Source organism: Gymnoscopelus braueri (genome assembly GCF_963280865.1).
Source record: "Gymnoscopelus braueri genome assembly, chromosome: 11".
NCBI classification, from domain to species: domain Eukaryota; kingdom Metazoa; phylum Chordata; class Actinopteri; order Myctophiformes; family Myctophidae; genus Gymnoscopelus; species Gymnoscopelus braueri.
This window is the reverse complement of record NC_137613.1, coordinates 31506664-31525569: the sequence shown is the minus strand read 5'-3', so window position 1 is coordinate 31525569 and position 18906 is coordinate 31506664. Positions and strand designations below refer to the sequence as shown.

Genomic DNA, 18906 nt, shown 5'->3' with positions numbered 1-18906 from the left:
ACACCTCAAATCCTAAACAAAATTGACCCCGATAGGTCCCCTTTATGTATCAAATGCAAAACTGAGGTTGGTACTTATATACACTGTTTCTGGGAGTGTTCCAAGATTTCCAAATTCTGGTCTTGTGTAGTAAAAGAATTGAGTTCAATTTTTCAGTCTAAGATCTGTAAAGATCCTGGGCAATTTTTATTAGGGCTGCCATCTAAATTTGGGGTTCTAGATCCTAGAAGAGCTAAGCTTCTAGATAAGCTCCTCTGTGTGGCCCGAAAATGCATTTTATTCAACTGGATTCACGAAAAACCTCCATCAGTAACTCAGTGGTATAGAGAAATATATAGGGTACTCCCAATGGAAAGACTCAGTGCCAAAATAAAAGGGAAGGAAAATATCTTCATGGATATATGGCAGCCACTGATAGATTATTTGCCCAAGGATCTATCTACCTTGATTTATAAGGGAAGTGATTCCATAGATTGGAAAGCCCCGGTTGTACTTTTACAATTTAACTTCTGATGTGCTCTTATGTGTTTGTTTATCTGTATGTATGAATATTTAACTGTATGTGTGTCCATAGTATTGCCACTGTAATATGCCGCTTGCCCTCCTTTATTTGTTATTATTTTGTGTTTTGTTTTTTGTGTTTGTTTGTATTGTATGTCTTTTAATTTATTTTTATTTCAGTTTGTTTAATTGAATACATTCTTGTTACAACTTTCTGTATAAAAAAGGAAAAAGTCAATAAAAAGTTATTAAAAAAAAAAAAAAAAAATCGACCTGTCCCTTATAAATACCCAACATGGCAACCCGCCTCTCTCTCTCCCGCTCTTTAACTTAAACATCAATAGTTTGAAAAATAGCTGAAAATAGCAGATTTTCAAGCACACATCAATGCGTCGACCCAAAATTGTTTATAAATATCAAATATCAACAATAATATTTACTTCTGGGTTGCTGTTGCCCAACCGTCTTCTGACATCTTCGTCTTCCTGACAGTCACTGTTCACTGTTTCTGAAAGTTAGAACACAAAAATAACACAAATATTACTTTTCTTTTTTTTTTAAGTTTGTTTTATTCAGTATAAGTATTGGTATAATAGTTTTAAACTTTTAATTAAGCTATTAATTCAATTACAATTATATTAACTTACAGTTATTGACTTGACGAAATGCGACAACAAACTTTTACAGCACTCCAGACGGAATGACATCCAGGCTATGGGATGCCGAGTACGCAGTTCCTGTCTTATCCACACGTTTCATAGGGCGTTGGGATCACTTCCTGTCGATTTGATCCATGACATCCAATGAAATCGACAGGAAGTGCTGCCCACACCGCCCTAGGAAACTTGTGGATAGGCTGGACGTTTGATTGGTTGGCGCCGGCATTCACTAGCTATCTCCTGTGTAGTTTTGACAGTTGAATATATTATTTGACATTGTGTCTCATTGTGTATGACTGCGGGGCTTTAATTTTCAGAAGCCTATATATGGCGGGGCTTTAATTCTTAGAGCCGCTATATATATTATTCGTCATATCGCCGCCTTCTGATTCAACTGTGAACCCATGCAGACCCCAGACTGTCTGGATATTACTGTGTTTCGTGTTTTCTCCCTGTCTCTCTATCTCTAAAAGTGCGGAATTCCAATTTTACTTGAGTAAAAGTATTGGCATCAAACGAAATATGAACACACTTAAAACAAAGGAATATATACCTTGTGCCCTTTACTCAGCAGAGGGCTTGAACCTCTGTCAAGCAAACGTTTTATTTTTTCTGCTGCCTGCCAACAAACTCCCTCTGAGGTGACAGGTGAAATCAATGACTAATCAAAATCCCTTTCAAAATAAAAGACATACCACTGACACACAAATCCAATAGCAAAATAAAAGCATCTCAGATGAAACATAAAATCAGCATCAATGCAATACAACAACCTACAGATGAATGCATACAAAAATAAATTGGTGTTCTGGGGTCATTTACAAGGATTATTAAACAGTGCAAAAGCTATAACAACCTGATAAACGGGTGTACCACACCTTTCTCTATTCATTGCTTCCCAAACACTTAAGCTCAAGACGTTTGCGAGCTTGTGGAGCTACTATTTTCACCACTACTTAAACGTTTTTTAAATTTATCTATGGAAATTTGTTTTTATTTTATTTAAGAAATACTTTTAAAAAATGTTGGAATTGTTTTTAATTGATAAAGTTGTGACTTTGTTTAAACTTTTTTAAATCTTGTCTAGTTGATCCTTGGTAGTTTTTGACGATCCATTTCTGCCTGTGACATTTTTGTATTGTACGTATTTGATGATATAATTTGTATAACTAAATAATGGGTAGAAGTCATCCAACTTGTGTTTGGTGGTTTTCTGGTAAGAGAATTAACATTTGATCTCATTCAGGTGTGTGGATATTTGCAGTGTAACCATTGGGTATGTTTATGGTAGTTATTTATATATTTTTTATCTTTTCTACTCTGCACTGTAACTATAATTTTTACTTTTATGCATCCTAATTTTATTTAATAATTGTATTGTGTTTCCTTTGCTTGGTGTTTTGTGTAAAGCACATTGAATTGCCTTGTTGTTGAAATGTGCTCTACAAATAAAATTGCCTTTATGCATAACAATGACTCAAGCAAAAGCATGTCATTTTCTTGTGAAAATGGGTCCCATCAAAGGGCAAATTTCAACCACACTCGAGCAAGGACGCCGACCGGTTTCAACAACACAGTATTTCTCAGGGTGTGGCTATAGAGGACTGTCGCAGCAAGTTCATGCCCTTATACTCCCTGTAACCAAGGGGACCAATCACATCTGTACATCACAATTTGAGGCTAAGTGCAATGCAATACAACACAATACAATAATTGGCCACATGTGAACATTTACATTGCAATATACAGCCTACAAATACCAATAAGACAAAACTCTTGGTCACAATATGAAACAAGGGCAGATGAGGCGATACACAACATAAGTGGAGTTACTGATGAATTGTTTACATTTATAAGTTTCCTTGATCTTGAGATCTTTGAATTATTTTTGTTGTGACACACAGTGCAATCGTTACAGGTGGTTTGCAGACATTAGGTGCCTATGGGTCTATTCAACCAATGGCCCTCTCTCTTAACTGGTAAATAACTCTGGGTAATAGATGCAAAAGCCATAAATCAGCACACATGGACAAAGTCAAGTTGGAAGTATGACACAGAAATGGGCAGACAAAATTGGAATTGTAACAATAAAAATAAATAACTTTAACAAAAAAACTTTAGAAACAGCTGCATCTCATAGGTGACAACACAACAACATGGTGAGGGACTTAGTGATGTGGAGTGAGGTGAACTGCCTCCGGCTCAACATGTAGTGTCCAAACTTTAAGTAGCCTACTTACATTTCCTAGAAGACTCAACCCCAGGCCAAAATTCAGGCGTGTTGGTCTTTCTCCTTGGTAAGTGATGACAATTTACAAAAAAGGTTAATAACTAGAAAAAACAGTTCCTGAAGAAACTGCATGGGCTCGCTTTAAAGGACAACTTGTTTTTTACAAGTGTTCTTTTATTAGTTTGTAATGATAATTAAAAGATGAGTGTTCAAATGTATTAATTTATTATTTTTAATTAGGGGGCGGGGGCATTCAGGTAATTGGTAAATATGTAATCTTTTTACACAATGAGCCGGCTATTTTTGTCTATGCGAGACCGAAGGCATGGAGACAATTTTTTTTCATTGGCCACCAGGAGGCCGATGTTTGCAAAACAAATTTATTTTATATTACTCCTGATTTTGTCGGAACATCATGCAAATTGGTACACATTATCTCTATAGTCATGTGACCAAGACAGATATGTCGGATTTTTCATATTCCATCCTGATTGGCCAAGATTGGCTTCCAAAGTTTGCAGGAGTGGCCTGTTTGTACTAAATTTCTCAAATCATGATCACAGTGTCCGATTGCCGTTAAACTTTCCATACACATCCCCACTAGGCCAAGGAAGAAATGCCACCCTACATTTATCAAATCAGCCTCATGGTGCCGCTATAACAGGTAGATTCACATTTTGGCCTACAACTCTTGATCTGTAGGTCATACAATCAACATCTTTCCTATCCTAACATGACTGCAAACAGGTTAAAGAAAATTAAATGCCATTGACAATGCACACTTCTTGCTGGGAGACAGTGTGTACGTTGAGGAACTTGAAGTCCCTGGCCCTCTCCACTGAAACCCTGCCAATGTAGATGGGGGTGTGCTACCTTCTCTGCTTCCTAGTCAGTGATCAGTTCCATGGTCTTCTTGATGTTGAGGGTGAGGTTGTTCTCATTACACCACTGTGTCAGTGATCTGAACCTTTCCCTGTAGGCCGTGTCACCGTTGATGATCAGGCACATCACTGGCATGTTGTCAGCATACTTGATGATGACACTGGAGCTGTGTGTGGCGTGCAGGAAATAGAGGAGAGGGCTCAGCATGCAGTCCTGAGGGGCTCTGGTGTTGAGGATCAGTGGTTCTGATGTGATGTTGTCCATTATCTCCACTTGGTGACGGCCAGACAGGAAGTCCAGTAACTAGCTGCACATTGTCGGGTTCAGGACCAGATCCTGGATTTTGGTGTCAAGTTTTATACCACTCTCAGAGTAGTACTCTTTAGCAAATTGGTATACCATACCACTTTTCGATCACAGTGCTGCTGCCACAAAAGCATTTGTACAAAAAGGTTACTCCCCTCCAGGTGAGAAAGGGCAGTGTGAAGAGCCATAGCATCTGTTTTGCTGATATGCAAATTGCCAAGGGTGGTAGGTAACGTTGAACAAATTAAGTCCTTCACCAATTATCTCTCAAAGCATTTACTGACAATTGAGGTGATCATTGAGACATGTTACCTTGAGCTGCTTGGGGACGGGCACAATGGTGGACATCTTGAAGCCTGCTAGAACAACAGCCTGAAATACCATCAAACACTCCCGTCGGCGCCAGTTGGTCTATTTATGCTCTGAGGACACGGCAAGGGATGCCATCATATCTTGTAGCCTTACAGATGTCCACCTGTAAAAAGGCTCTGCACATATCAGCAGATATGAGCTGTTTAGTGGGCTGACCTCCTTGTTGGTTGGTTGGGGCCGTTTATCTCAAACTGAGTGAAAAAGGTGTTCAACTAACAGGGAGGGAGTCATTGGGGCTCTCTATTATATTCTCTGTTATATTCTTTACCCTCCGCCCCTTTAATCATTGATTGTAATTATTAAATTAAAAACATATTTAAGCAATCTATACTTTTATACAGATTATACAGATTCCAAATTCAGCAGACAGGGCTGCAAATGAGGAGAAGACATTGTCAATATAAAGGTTGTTGATGGATCGCAGACCCTTGTCTACATACTACTATTATTAAATAGTTCTTCAGATCTTAGATACATTTGATCAGATTCTGTCATCAGCTCACGCTAATAGTATCGTGTCAAATATTGGTCACAGGAGAGACTACTTAAAAAGAGCACTTCTTGTCCATGTTTCATAAAACCAAATAAAATGTATCTAATGATGCTAAATGTAAGCCGTGGTTATCCACTATCCATGTATACCCAACAGCAGGTTTACACAATGTAGGACAATTGTGTGGAATGATATTGCAGGTATATTTACACAAATATTACTGTGAATTATAAATTCCAAGGTGGCAGTTAAAGCATTTACATGGTTTTAAGTTTTACAATACCTCCAATACCTCCACACCAACACCCAACAATCCTTCTTTTCTTGATGACCAACCCTTCTAAAGATCACCATAGATGGTGCGAAATCACATCTATAAAAACTCCAGCAGTGGTTTTCATATTTTTTTGCCCCAAGTCACACCAAAGGGCAAATAAAATTGTTTAACCACTTAAGCCCTATTTCATACTTTCAACTTTTGAAATAGGGGAAATAACCAATAGACAAGCTCAAAACACATAGTGATGCGATTGGCTATTTTCATAATCTTAGAAAATTTGTGAGGAAAAAATACACGTACAATTTTCACCTATGGGACCATACAGTATACCCAAAATAGGGATGCCAAGTTGAAAGTGGTTAACATATTTTTTAGTGTATATCATTTGCCTCTGTATTGTGAAATTAGGACAAAGTACTGATATAGTATAAAAATATGTCTAACTTTTTGTATAGTTGTACTGTACATATTGCAATAATGTGTGGTTGTAACTGAATCCCAAGGCACCCCTGGACTTGTCTCACCATTTAGTGTAATAACTGTAGGTACAGTATAATATCGTTGCTGTCAGGTGGAAACCGCATAATGTCCAAAACTGTTACTTTTCAGGATTGGAATTTGAATACTGAAAAGTTTTGTATGTTCCCTGAGCCTCAGATTCATCAACCTTAACCCCAACCCCAAGAGGGAACATAGACTGACCCCTTCTTAAGCTAGCAGCTTTTTTTTTAGGTTGTGCACCTTTGAGGACAGCTTTAAGCAATCAAGCTCCAGCAGGACTTTCTGGAAGTGTACTTGAGTTCCTTGGGATATGCCAAATTCACCACATGATATATCCTTGGGATATGCCAATCCAAGGAGCATGGAGCAAGCCTTTGGAAAGTTTCCCAGATCACTCACAACTTTGACGCCATTTACCACAACCCCAATGTCGCTTGGACCCTCGGATTTATAGCCTCTGATGCTGTAGATGGCCATCTTTTGAAGAGCAAGCTCTTGTGTCACTTTGTCTTCATCAGCATGCTGAAATTGTAAGAACATATCAGACAGTCAAATGGTATTTATTTGATCTCCCTCTTTTATTTTTTGTATTCTTTATTTAAAATGTATTTACATTTATTTTATTAAGCCAATAAGCCTCAATGGAGGTTATTGTGATTTACTGTGCAAATATGGTGAAATCTGACACTTTCAAAAATGTGTTTAGCAACAAAGCCTATCCTATCACCAGTTTTATAAACTGCAATACCACCCATTTTGCGTATCGACTTGAATGCACTTGCGGTTGCTTTTATATAGGTCTAACAAAAAGGAGACTCACAAACGCCTTCCTGGTCGTCCCGGGCCGGTCCCTTGACACACTCCGCCTCTTCTTCTCTTTGGTAGCCCGAGCGACCATCTTCTTTCTCTCAAACGAAATGATTGAACTGGGGTTTTACAGGTTTTGGGTGTTTTAAGATATGACCACATCAGCATTGGCCAATGTTGATCATTTTAACTGTTATGATGTACTGTACATGTGCTCCAATGTTTCCCTTTGTTTACACACCACCCTGAGTATGGAGAGGTTTTTTAATATAGACTGTGGGTAGACCATGATTGTGTTTTGTTTTCTTGTCATGTTTAGAATTATATTTGTATGATGCCCTCAGGGGGCCAGGTCCTCACTGGGATACACCAGTGTAGGCCTACACCTATAATCAGGCCTACTCTGTGTCTTTGTTTCATTACACCCTGAAGAAGGCGCAGGCCGACACGCATTGGTGTTTTTTTTATGTCTGTAGCCCAAATATAATAAAGGCCTTTTACCTACAAAGTCCACCTTGAGTGCCTGGACCTGGATGTTTTTATGCCTTTTTGACATCATGTTTCCTCTCTCCTGAATATTATTCCCTTCCATGAGCACCGGTGGTCTGAGGGATACCAGTAGCGCTCCTGTAACTTATTTTTTCCTCAATGGAGGGGTTGGGATTTCTGGGGTTGAAGGCAACACAAGGGGGTTAGGGTGTACTGTACAGGGTTGAAAGGCTGACATCCATCAACTAATCATCGACTATAGGAAGCAGAGAAGGTAGCACACACCATCTACTGTACATCAATGGTGTTGCAGTGGAGACAGGTCTTAGCAAAAGGTACATGAGGCTGATTATGCTATTATGTATAAAATACAAGTTAACCCTCAAGAATGAAATCAAGTCATTTTGTAGCATGCAGAAAAAAACCTTCAGTCACTTTCAGTCGCCATGTAGGGGCTTTAATCACTTTTGGATAGCTTGAAAAGTGCATTTTGGCCCTTTAAAGGTATTTCAATTAGCTTGATGCAAAGAAAGCCAGGAGGAAAATGCTTGCATTCATAATTCTTCTGCTTGTATGTGGTGAGTAGCCTTTAATTATCTGGATTCATTCATGTCAATAATAGTGAGTGCTTATTGGGTCAAGCTCCCCCTCAGCAATGCCAATATAAATCTGATCACAGTGGCCTATACCCACTACCACAAACTAGAGACTTACACCACTGATCCCATTGTGATTGTTTAAGCCTTCCATAACATTTCATCAATGAAAAAGACCTTCTGTATGATAGCATATCATATTATGATTACTCCCCTGCAATTATTTTCTCTTCTCTTTTCTGAAAACAACAAAAACGCACAAACGCTTGCACAAACGTGTCACATCATACTATGTGGCAATGAAGTATATTCTGATTGATGTTTTTTTTCCTTTTTTTCTCATTGATAATATGTGGTAGGCACGTCGGATAGTAGGCTACTTGCAATGTACAGTAGAGGGTCGAGTCGCGTGTGGCTCTATCTCTGTAACTGTCAGTCAGTCCTTTTGCCTTTTGTGCCCATATGGCCATATATGGAGCTGATTGTTGATTTGAGCTGATTTGTTTGGCTGATGATCCATCCGCCCGTCTGCCATCCCTCCCTCCCTCCTCCCTCCCTCCCAATAATGCCGTTTTAATATACCGGTAACGACGATGTGCCAGCCCAGTGAGCCCACCCACTGAGCCCAGAGCCTTTGACGCAGAAGAACAGAGATCACAGCCAGATGCCGGACATCTGTCCGGAGACGTGTCTAGTCTAGAAGACCAAAAAGTGTCCTGTGTCTGTCGAGTGTCGACGATGACATTTCCAACCGAACATCCACTCAAGTTGATGAAAATGTCAACTTTGATGAGCGTGTTTGGACTAGTGGGCTTCTTTCTGCTGTCGTTGTGTGCTACAGGTTGGTTTTACTGTTGACAAACAAATCAAATCTACAAGAGTAGAGTATAGACTTTAGAAATGTTGACACTTCTGAAAATCACTCATAGATCTAAGGTCATTCTTTGTAGCATATTCATAGAGTTGGCATCGTGATATATATTTATTCTCGTTTTTTTAATGAATGAACGACAAAGAAAACAAAAAGAAACACTTCCGCAATCCGGAAATCTTTCACAGCGCATTGCAAGTGATTGCATCATAATTAAGTGTGATAGATTAGACATCATATCGCAAAATTAATTTCTACAAGTGCCAGACTGTAAACTAGAGTTTGTTTTCACACGCATATGTAAATCCTGTTGCATCTGTCAGTGGTTCTCAAACTTTTTCATATAGGAGGACCCCCAAAATTATATGTATTTGGCTCATGCAAGCTCATAGCGGGACTCGGTGCCGCTATGAGCTTGTATATCTGCTATTTTTGAATAGCCAAAGTATAAAATATGGTTAAAGTGGTTAAAATGATTGTGACGCTATATTAACACATTTGGCTGGGGACCCCCTGCCCCTGGTACCCCCCAAGGATCCCTGTGGGTCCCGAGCCACGCTGATATTTTATATTAACGCATGCAGTTACAGTAGTTTACTTTATGTGGTTTATAGGCCTACAAAAGTAACAAAACGTGTAAATTAATTAAAAGTAGCCTACTTTAGTTAGGCCAGTTAAGGGGATAAAGTATAATTATTGTCAAGTCTACAGAGAGACTAGAGTGTTGCCATTTTTGCTAATCAAGATGCGTTCCTCTACCCCAGCCAGTGGTAGGGAACCTTTTCGAATCTGGCGTGATGGTCCAGTGCCTGAGAGTGAAAACCACCATTGCTTTGTTGTGTTATTATAGACTGCTAATTCAATAATATATGAATAATAAAGCTAAGATAAATGCTGACTACCTGGTGAGAAGTTTTATGCCCATCAAACAATAAAGGTTACACAAATGATTGTTTTTAATGAACTAATTGATCACATACTCATAGCCCATGTCTGCCCATGTATTATTGTTTATTAAAATAACTAAAGCCCTGACTTTGATTGATAGCTATCTAATCACGAATTAATTGCATCAATCGATTGTTTGATTTTCTCTAGGAGAAACACGTGTCATGGGTTCATCACCAACAAATATGATATCATCACCAGTCAACGCCACTATCTTGGCATTATTGGGCGATGATGTCATACTACCATGTCGCCTGGCAACTGAGGTCGACATAGAGCGTGTGACAGTGGAGTGGTCCAAGCCAGGCCTGAGACCAGATATTGTCCACCTTTACCGGGACGGACATGAGATTCATGCCGAGCAAAACCTGGCCTACGCCTACAGGACAATTCTTTTCATCAGAGAGGACACAGGAAACGTGTCATTGAAGCTTGGGAGGGTGAATCGCTCCGATGAAGGGAACTACCAATGTTTCATTCCCTCATTGAAGAACAAACCAAAAGCCATAATTCAACTTATTGTTGGTAAGCAATGTACAGTAGTACCATTCACATTTAATATGAAAAACATATTTTGAATAGATCATATAATCACTCTCATTCACTACTCCCTACTCCATATATGCCATATACCTACAGTATATATTATATAGGTAATTCTATGTAGGGATCTAAATATAACTACCGTATATATAGTCAACTCTATGGCAAAATTAAAAAACACATTTCGCTTGTCAGATGTCAGCATTTTTCTTTCAGCATAATGCATGATGGTATGTAAGGTTTATTGTGATGGTGACCATCATTTGTTCCCTACTTTTCACGATGCATTGTGTCATAAGATCTGTCCACTATATAGGGTATAATAATCATCACTATTCATTCAGACACCATTTTGGCGCAATAACTATATAGTGATTTCACTGTATAGTGAGTAGAGACTGAGTGATTTAGGACAGCATAACTTTTGTAACCCATGTCACTGTCTCAGTCACTGTAAAAAAGGCCAGTTCCTCTTCTATTCTAACTTCCCCATCTTAAAGTGGTAGATTCGTATACAAGTGCAGCTCCTTCAGATTGCTCATTAACCAAATGAACCCTAGCGTCCCAATTCTGGGTATATGTGAATATTCTGCAAAAATAGTACATCTATAAGCAAACGTACGAGCTCACAACATTTGTTGTGATCTTGTACTGTAGATCGGCTATTTTTGGTGAACATATTTGGTGTAGAAGGAAAAAAAGGGGGAAGCATGCATAGACCCCGAGGGGACCCCAGTCAACTTTTTGGGGTTGTATGGTTTACGCCTGACCAGGATACTTAATCATCCTGTGTCCAAGGAGTGGAAATAAGTTTAAGCCAGAGCCAGCTGTTGTTTTAATGTTGTGTTGTATTGTAAGTACTTGTCACCTTGGCTTGGTTATTGTTGTGCTCGATATTACCTCTCAGTTTCTGTTAATTTGCATTATGTTACCATGATCTATGCCAATTAAACTTTAGCCTTCATTACATGGAAATTAGGTTCATAGGTTCGGGATTTGAAGTGCACCCCCCATCCAGTTATAACATTGGCCCGGGGCGCAGTCCAAAGAAAGAGAAAAGAAAGAGACAAGATAAAAACATAGGACAAGACAAAGAAGACTAGACTAGGAGAACAAGAACTCAGTCACACTGTCAGTCAGTCACAACAGGAGGGAGTAGAAACTAAACACAAAAAACCCACAACACAAAACAACAAGTGTTCTACAGTGAAAAGGTGGGTCTTAAAGGACAACTTTGTTTTTTTACAACCAAGGTTTATATTATAGCTTGTAATTAAAGTAAATAAAAGATGTGTTACAACATTTTCATTTAATGCTTTCTATAGCTTTAGCAATTTTCGCCATCTTTTTTACAATGGGCGGGGGCATTCGGGCAGGTGGCTAAATGTCTTTTTTTTACACAATAAAAAAGGTCCCGTGGTCTTTGATGGCCAGATGTGAGTTATTGGGGGCTAGAAGAGCTACTGTAAATAATAATAAAGAAATCGACGGGTTATTGTGTAAAAAAAATACATATTTAGCCACCTGCCCAAATGCCCCCGCCCCACCGTAAAAAAGATCGCAATATTGCTAAAACTATAGAAAGCAGTAAATGAAAAAAAATTAACACTCATCTCTTATTTACTTTAATTACAAGCTAAAATATAAACCTTGGTTGTAAAAAAACAAAGTTGTCCTTTAAGCATGTTTTTAAAAGTTCCTAGGGTGGGGGCCGCTTTGATCCTCAAAAAAGGGAGTTTGTTCCACAACTTCGGTGCCAACACAGCAAAGGCACGGCCACCCGTCCTTACTGTGCTAGACCGTGGAGTCTTCATATACAACTGACTATCAGTATCTGAGGGACCTGGTGCTGGGAGATTGGTCTAAAAGTTCCACAATATAGGATGGTGGGGTCTAGATTTGCCTTCTTTAAAACTGCTTGTTTAAGACAAGATGGAACAGTGCCAGTAGCCAGGGAACTGTTGATAATGGCTAGGAAGCTCGGCCCTACTGTGTCTAAAACCTCCTTAAGGAGGGAAGCAGGGACGACGTCCATAGGAGATGAGGCGGGCCTCAATGAAGATGCCATTTCAAAGAGAGAGGAGAGAGTGATGGGCTCAAAGGTGGATAAGGAGGATGGACATCCCAGGGTGATGGTCCCGGGTGGAATGTGGGATATTTTATCTGATAGATATTTAAAGACGTATACTAATAGACAATAATATACAAGACCTCATCAACACTAGTAGCAATAAACGTACTGTAAACTGTTGGGGGGGGGGGCATTTTTGGTGTTAAGCTTAGACTTTTCTAGGTCCAGTTACAAATTGCAGACAGGTGACTGTCAGAAAAATAGTCTAGAAACTCTCCACACTTCCCAGGGGATGTACATTGTTCTAGTACAGTATATGCTGCTATAACATACAGGTTCGGTGAGTAATATTAGTTGTAATGATAGTCAAATGTCTATGTTTTGCACATAGAGTAATGCAAATAGGCTCTGTGCATAACTGTAACCCTTTTCGAGAAGGTGGCATAAACATTTCCTGTTCCATGTCAGTTTCTCATAGCTTCATTTGATTGACTCAGCAGCAGATTTGAACTGGAAAAACAACCTTCATATGTGTTTTCGGTTCAAATCTGCTGCTGAGACAGTCAAATGAAGCAAGCTATGAGAAACTGTTATACTGATCCATACTAATGTACATTCTTTATTATGTGCTTCTTCAAGAAACCAAACACATGTACTCACAACAGCGCAGTGTACAACAATTTCTGGCAAAAAAAGCTTATAGTGATTTGACCTCTCACTTAAGGGTTGGGCTGTGATTTTCTTGAACCCATTGGTAGTAGAGAAGCCATAATCAGCCATCTTTATTTATTTATATCTTTATTTTAATAACTCATGTCCTTGTAGGTGCAGTGTCCCAACCTGTGGCCTCTATCGTTGGGTGTGAAGGCAGTGGATCGATGTTGCAGTGTGATGCCAGAGGCTGGTACCCTAAACCAGTGCTGGAGTGGCTGGATGACGAGGGACATGTCCTCCCCATTGAATCGGTCAACAGAGAGCAGGTCGATTCCAATGGTCTCTATAACCTGATGAGCCATGTGAAAGTGACTACTACCAACAGGTGAATGTTCAACATTTCTTTTTAATTGAGAGAGATGTTTACATGCAACAGAGCGTAGTACAGTTAGAGTTAATGACTGAAGACATGAAAGGCCCTTCCAATTTAAGCACCCATGTATTGGAGGATTACATGCCTTGCATTTTATGGGCTTGCATAAGTACTACATTTAATCTTCACATTTTTATGGTGTGTCAGTTTGTGGCTAATCCAGGGTAACCACGGGACATAAAAGTCTTAAAATAAAATCATGCTTCTTAAATTCGCTGTACATTTGATGTAGGAATTACATTTTCACATGCTATTTTAGGCTGATGGTGAAATAAACACCATAAAATGTCAAAGCCTTATTTTGTTTGATTTATTGTTAGTATTAGACTTTGAGACTCTATACTAATGGAAGTTTTACATCACATAATACAGAGTACAGACGTACAGACTGCGTGTCATTGTTTCATTGTCATCAGGTGTGGTCAGGTCATGGTACCTGGAGATAACGGGGATATAAATAGTCAAAAGTCAAACCAGGAATGTGATCATTTTGTGTAATGCATTTTGTTTTGTTTCTACAGTAGTTTTCTATTTATTTTATTTGTAATATACCTGTATTGTGTTACTTGCCTAGCAATCTGGGAACCCATCTGCAAAAGAAAAAAAAATGAAAGAAAGAAATTCAGCTGCTGAGCTAAATCTGTCTTGAGAGATTACCTGCCCAGGGACTACTACCTATCAAATTAACATATAAATATACATTTTGTGCTATTGATTAATTAAACTGTCTGAACATATCAAATGGCTGTTTTCATCATTAGGTTCACCTGTAGAGTTCGACAGCCAGAGATAAATCAAACCAGGGTGACAGAGATTCGTGTCCCAGGTAAATAACAAGTCTAACAGTCCTTTATAGAGCATCGAGTTGCCAGTTTCCTGTAGTTTAAAGCGGAACTATGTATAAAAAAATCATAATCAATAAAATGTCAATTTGTCCAATTTGTATGATAGAGTATGTTAATACAATTTTCTGTTGGTGTAAATGTTGAATGTTTATTTTGAAAATACAATGTATTTCTGTGTTATTATATTTCACTTGAATCTACTGTAATGTGGTTGGTGTTTTTGTCTTTTAGATAATTGCATGGAGTCCTGCACACTATATGTCTGCATTGCAATCTTGCCCGGCATTGTATTGGCTCTTGTTTTAGCAGTCATTATAATCAAAAAGTGGAAGGACAATACTGGTAAGTTGGATGTTTTTAATCACTATGGATATCATTTAACTTTTACTGTATCTTTTCAAATTAACTTAAATTGACTGTCCTCATCACTATTCTGGGCTCAGATTTGCTTTGATGCCTCCACATTTTTATTTTACACTGAACATAGCATGCAAAACAATAAAATATTACATTTTATGAATAGCAGATATTATGTTATCAGAATAACAGAAACCGGGATTTAAAAAGTCCGATCTAACAATAAATTCCATTGGATAGACACAGAGAAGGAACGAAAGACGTCAGAAGATCAGAAACTGCTGATGAAGCAACCAACAGATGGTATGCCTTGCAGATTCTGTGGTGCCAATGCTGCTTCTGAACCTCCGTTGCAGCCGCAGAAGACACTTCTGGAGGAGCAGAAAATTACTATTGCTAAGCCTAAAACAAACTCTAGCAGTCTATTTTTAGACCCTAACGCTAAACCTAATGCAAACCCTAGCAGCCCAGTACTAGACCCTAATGTTATCACTAACATTCTACAGAACAAAGATCTAAATCCCAGCAACCAAACCTACAGTGACGCTGCAAAACCTAGCATCACTATTGGTGAAGAAGACAACCTTAATATTCGCTTTTCTGATACTTCTGAAGATTCAACTCTGCCTTCTAGTTCAGGTCCAACAAAACACTTTAAGAAAAACCCCAAGCTGACACATCAGCCTAATTCTTACATACGAACACGTTGTGCTTCTCATTCTGGACCCCGGATTGTTCCTAATGCTTCCAAACTTCCACGCTGTGCTTCTCTTTCTGGATCTCGGCCTGTTCTTAATGCTCCCACACATTCAAGAAGTGCGTCTCAATTAATATCTAGGCTGTCCTTTTCAACCAAAAACCCCTACAACGCCCTGTCTGACTTAAACGAATAGATTTATTAGTTGTAAGAGGGAAGTACAAACGCATTTAACTTCATACGTATTAATGTATTCATTTAACCTAAATACTCAATAGACAATTTGTAGGCTCTATTTCATACACAAATGATGAAAAGATATATGTGAGGTCACAGTTTTGTGTACCATAAAATACAAAAAAAGTTCTATAATTGACTGGATGTTGCCATTGGGCACATAAGCCTACAAGGCAAGTTAAAGGGATTGTAGGCGATTCAGAGATAAACAAAGCAAAAAACTCCTGCAGTTCGTTTCCCCGACCACCAGGGGGTGTCGCAGGGAGGACTTCCATAGAGTTAAGTAGGCTTCTAAACGGGCCATGCCGAATATGGGTTGCTTTATTCGGTTACAATTCAAGGAACTGCCCACCCCTGCCGGTTCTCAGAATTTTTATTTTTAAATAGGCTCTTTCATGACAAATTGACCACATATATGAAGTTAAACAGCTAAATTCTATCCAAACGCTATCTGAAAAGTAAATTATGTGCCTCCAAAACGAAGTTTGAGAGCGTTTTCAAACCGAAAGTAAAAAGTTCACACGGGTACGGACGCGCACGGATGCGCACATGCGTGCGTGAATTTACGTACCGGATACCCGGATGTGTAACCTAAATAGTAGGGAAAATACGGATTTCAGAAAGAGGAGTGTTTTTCAATGCAGGAAAACACCCCAGCATCATTATATAGTGGCTGATAGAGGGGAAAAAATGCAAAATATATATATAGAGGTATTTTTCAAATTTAGGCTTAATGTTGCCTACTATACCTTTAAGGTGTAATGCATTAAAACATGGTAGTGTACATTACTGTGATATTAATATTGACATCCTGAACTCACACTATGTTTTTTTTATGAGCTCAACAAAGCTACAGTACCTCCTCATTTTTATGGCAAAATAAAATCCCAAGAGTAAAAATGTGTAGGCCTATACTCTTCAAGCCCCCTATAAAAAAAAGTAAGTCTAAACCTACCTAATTTCTGATTGTATTTGGCATTTGTCTTTTATAGATCTGGATACATCCTGAAAGTAGTGTTGTTGTAGTAGTGTTTATTTTGGTCCATTTAACAAAACATGAATAGGTACATACAGTTGAGGCTTCTAAATTTAAAATGGCATGAAAAGGTGTAGGCTGAAGCCAATATATATAATGTATGTATATAAATTCATTAATTAATATACACAGACAAATGCATCCATATACAGTACATACTATATTACACATGTCCATATCTACTATAGTGCTAAATTTGCCACCCAAAATCATGTTTTTTTTTGTTTTTAATATCCTGGTGGTTTTTAGCACTCTTCTTTTCTTTAAAGTATTCATATGGATTTTTACCTCAAACTGACCTCTGTGAAAATAGACATTCTGCATGTTGATTCCAGGGAAGTGTTACATTAGCATATTCATGAGGGGTTGTTCCTGCAGGCATGGCATAATGGACTAATTAATAGATCCTGGAATTGTTAATGAGGGCACAGACAAGTTCAAGATGCTATAAAACTACTTTTATAGATGTGTTTTGGGTGAGATACTTGGGCATTGTTGGTCAAATATTTATATTTCAGACCAAGTTTTGGATGTGTGAACTGCAACTTTAAGCTGTTAATACATTTATTACTCATTAATAATAAATGATAATGTGTTTAGAGCATTTAAGCTATTTATTAATGTATTATATTTTAATATTACTGTTATTAGATACTCTATCATAATGTTTTATATGTATTTAATACCTTAAAACTTATTTTAGAATTTGGTGACTTTGACACATTTTTGGGTATTTATCAAAGTTGTTCCATAAATTAGCCCTTTTTACAGATATAGATCTACATATTTTATTGGTTCTTGCATTTGATTTCTTGAATACACAGTCTCTAGAGCTGCGAACACCATTGTATGCATGGTGGAAGCATGTTGTTTTGTGCCTTATACATAATTTGATTGATTGAATACTTTATTAACAGTTTGCAAATAGTACAGTGGTACGATTATACAATGGTGCTAAAAGGATAACACAAAAAGCTTATTTCCATTGTGGTCATGTGTATTCAATTCATAGAGACATTTAAAGACATACAATAATATATCCTAGACATCATCAACACTATTAGCAATAAAACATATGTACAGTAAACAGTTGGGGGAGGGGGGTCATTTCTGTCTTAATGTGAACTTTAGCACTTTCTTGTTTGCTGTCTTTTAATGTTTATTGTTTTTGTTATTTCTAATGTAAAGCATTTTCAGCTGCATGTTTTTTATAAGATGTGCTATACTAATAAAGTGATTAGTAAAATCTGCCATTTTTCACATGCATGCACATCCTTGCCATTATATTTACAGTCCAATAATTGTATTATTATTTTTTTGTCTACAAAAAGGAAAATAAAAGTAGCCGTTAGGAATCCTTACAAATTCTACTGAGAAATACTACTCAGCTTAATTTCAAAACACTCCTGTAATGAATGGATTTCACACAACTATTCTGGTGGCCGAAAATACATTTTAGGAAGGAAGCCCTTGGCCAAATAAAATCTCCCCTTGGCCCCTGGGCTGGACTTTGGACATGTAATACAGTGAATAAAAATGTTATAAAGTGGATGTTTGGGTGAGGTTAGAAACCCATCCAGGGCTTACAGTATGTTAATACAACACCATAACTTTAAAATTTAAAACACAAGGGCGCGCTCCCACCGCACTTTTATTTTACCTCTGGGGCGGAATCTGCCAATGCTTTGTCAATGCAAATGCGTGGATTCTTGGAAAAAATCCGCAAGACCATGAACCCACGCATTTCCATTGACAAAGCATTGGCAAATTCCGCCCCAGAGGTCAAATAACAGTGCGGTGGGAGCGCGCCCTAAGGAGAGAAACGAGTCAAACGACAAATTCGTAAACAAAAAGTCCGCAAAGCCTGGTTTCCTATCCATGGCTGCCTGTGTCAGTCGTGGAATACAAGAAGGTAGGTAGGTATGTAGGTAAGAAGACACACACACACACACACACACACACACACACACACACACACACACACACACACACACACACACACACACACACACACACACACACACACACAGAGATGTGTTCTTCAATGACTTCTATACAGTACATGAGCATAAATGGGACACAGACAGACACTTATTAA

The 18906-nt window shown here is 38.3% G+C and overlaps 1 protein-coding gene across 1 annotated transcript; it reads left to right on the top strand.

Moving 5' to 3' along the window:
* Positions 1-8770: 8770 nt before the first annotated feature.
* Positions 8771-18059, top strand: LOC308095337 (putative butyrophilin subfamily 2 member A3). The gene is made up of 6 exons (XM_080442362.1): positions 8771-8957; positions 10086-10460; positions 13375-13588; positions 14398-14462; positions 14713-14823; positions 15079-18059. The coding sequence occupies exons 1-6, from the start codon at positions 8855-8857 to the stop codon at positions 15729-15731; spliced, it is 1521 nt and encodes a 506-aa protein (XP_080298488.1). The 5' UTR covers positions 8771-8854; the 3' UTR covers positions 15732-18059.
* Positions 18060-18906: the final 847 nt, after the last annotated feature.

Bases quoted from the DNA above. Each gene is read 5' to 3' on its own strand.
- LOC308095337 (XM_080442362.1), top strand. From the start codon at position 8,855: ATGACATTTCCAACCGAACATCCACTCAAGTTGATGAAAATGTCAACT. The intron at 10,461-13,374 runs GTAAGCAATGTA...ATGTCCTTGTAG, and splicing joins CATAATTCAACTTATTGTTG to GTGCAGTGTCCCAACCTGTG. The intron at 14,824-15,078 runs GTAAGTTGGATG...TCCATTGGATAG, and splicing joins AAAGTGGAAGGACAATACTG to ACACAGAGAAGGAACGAAAG.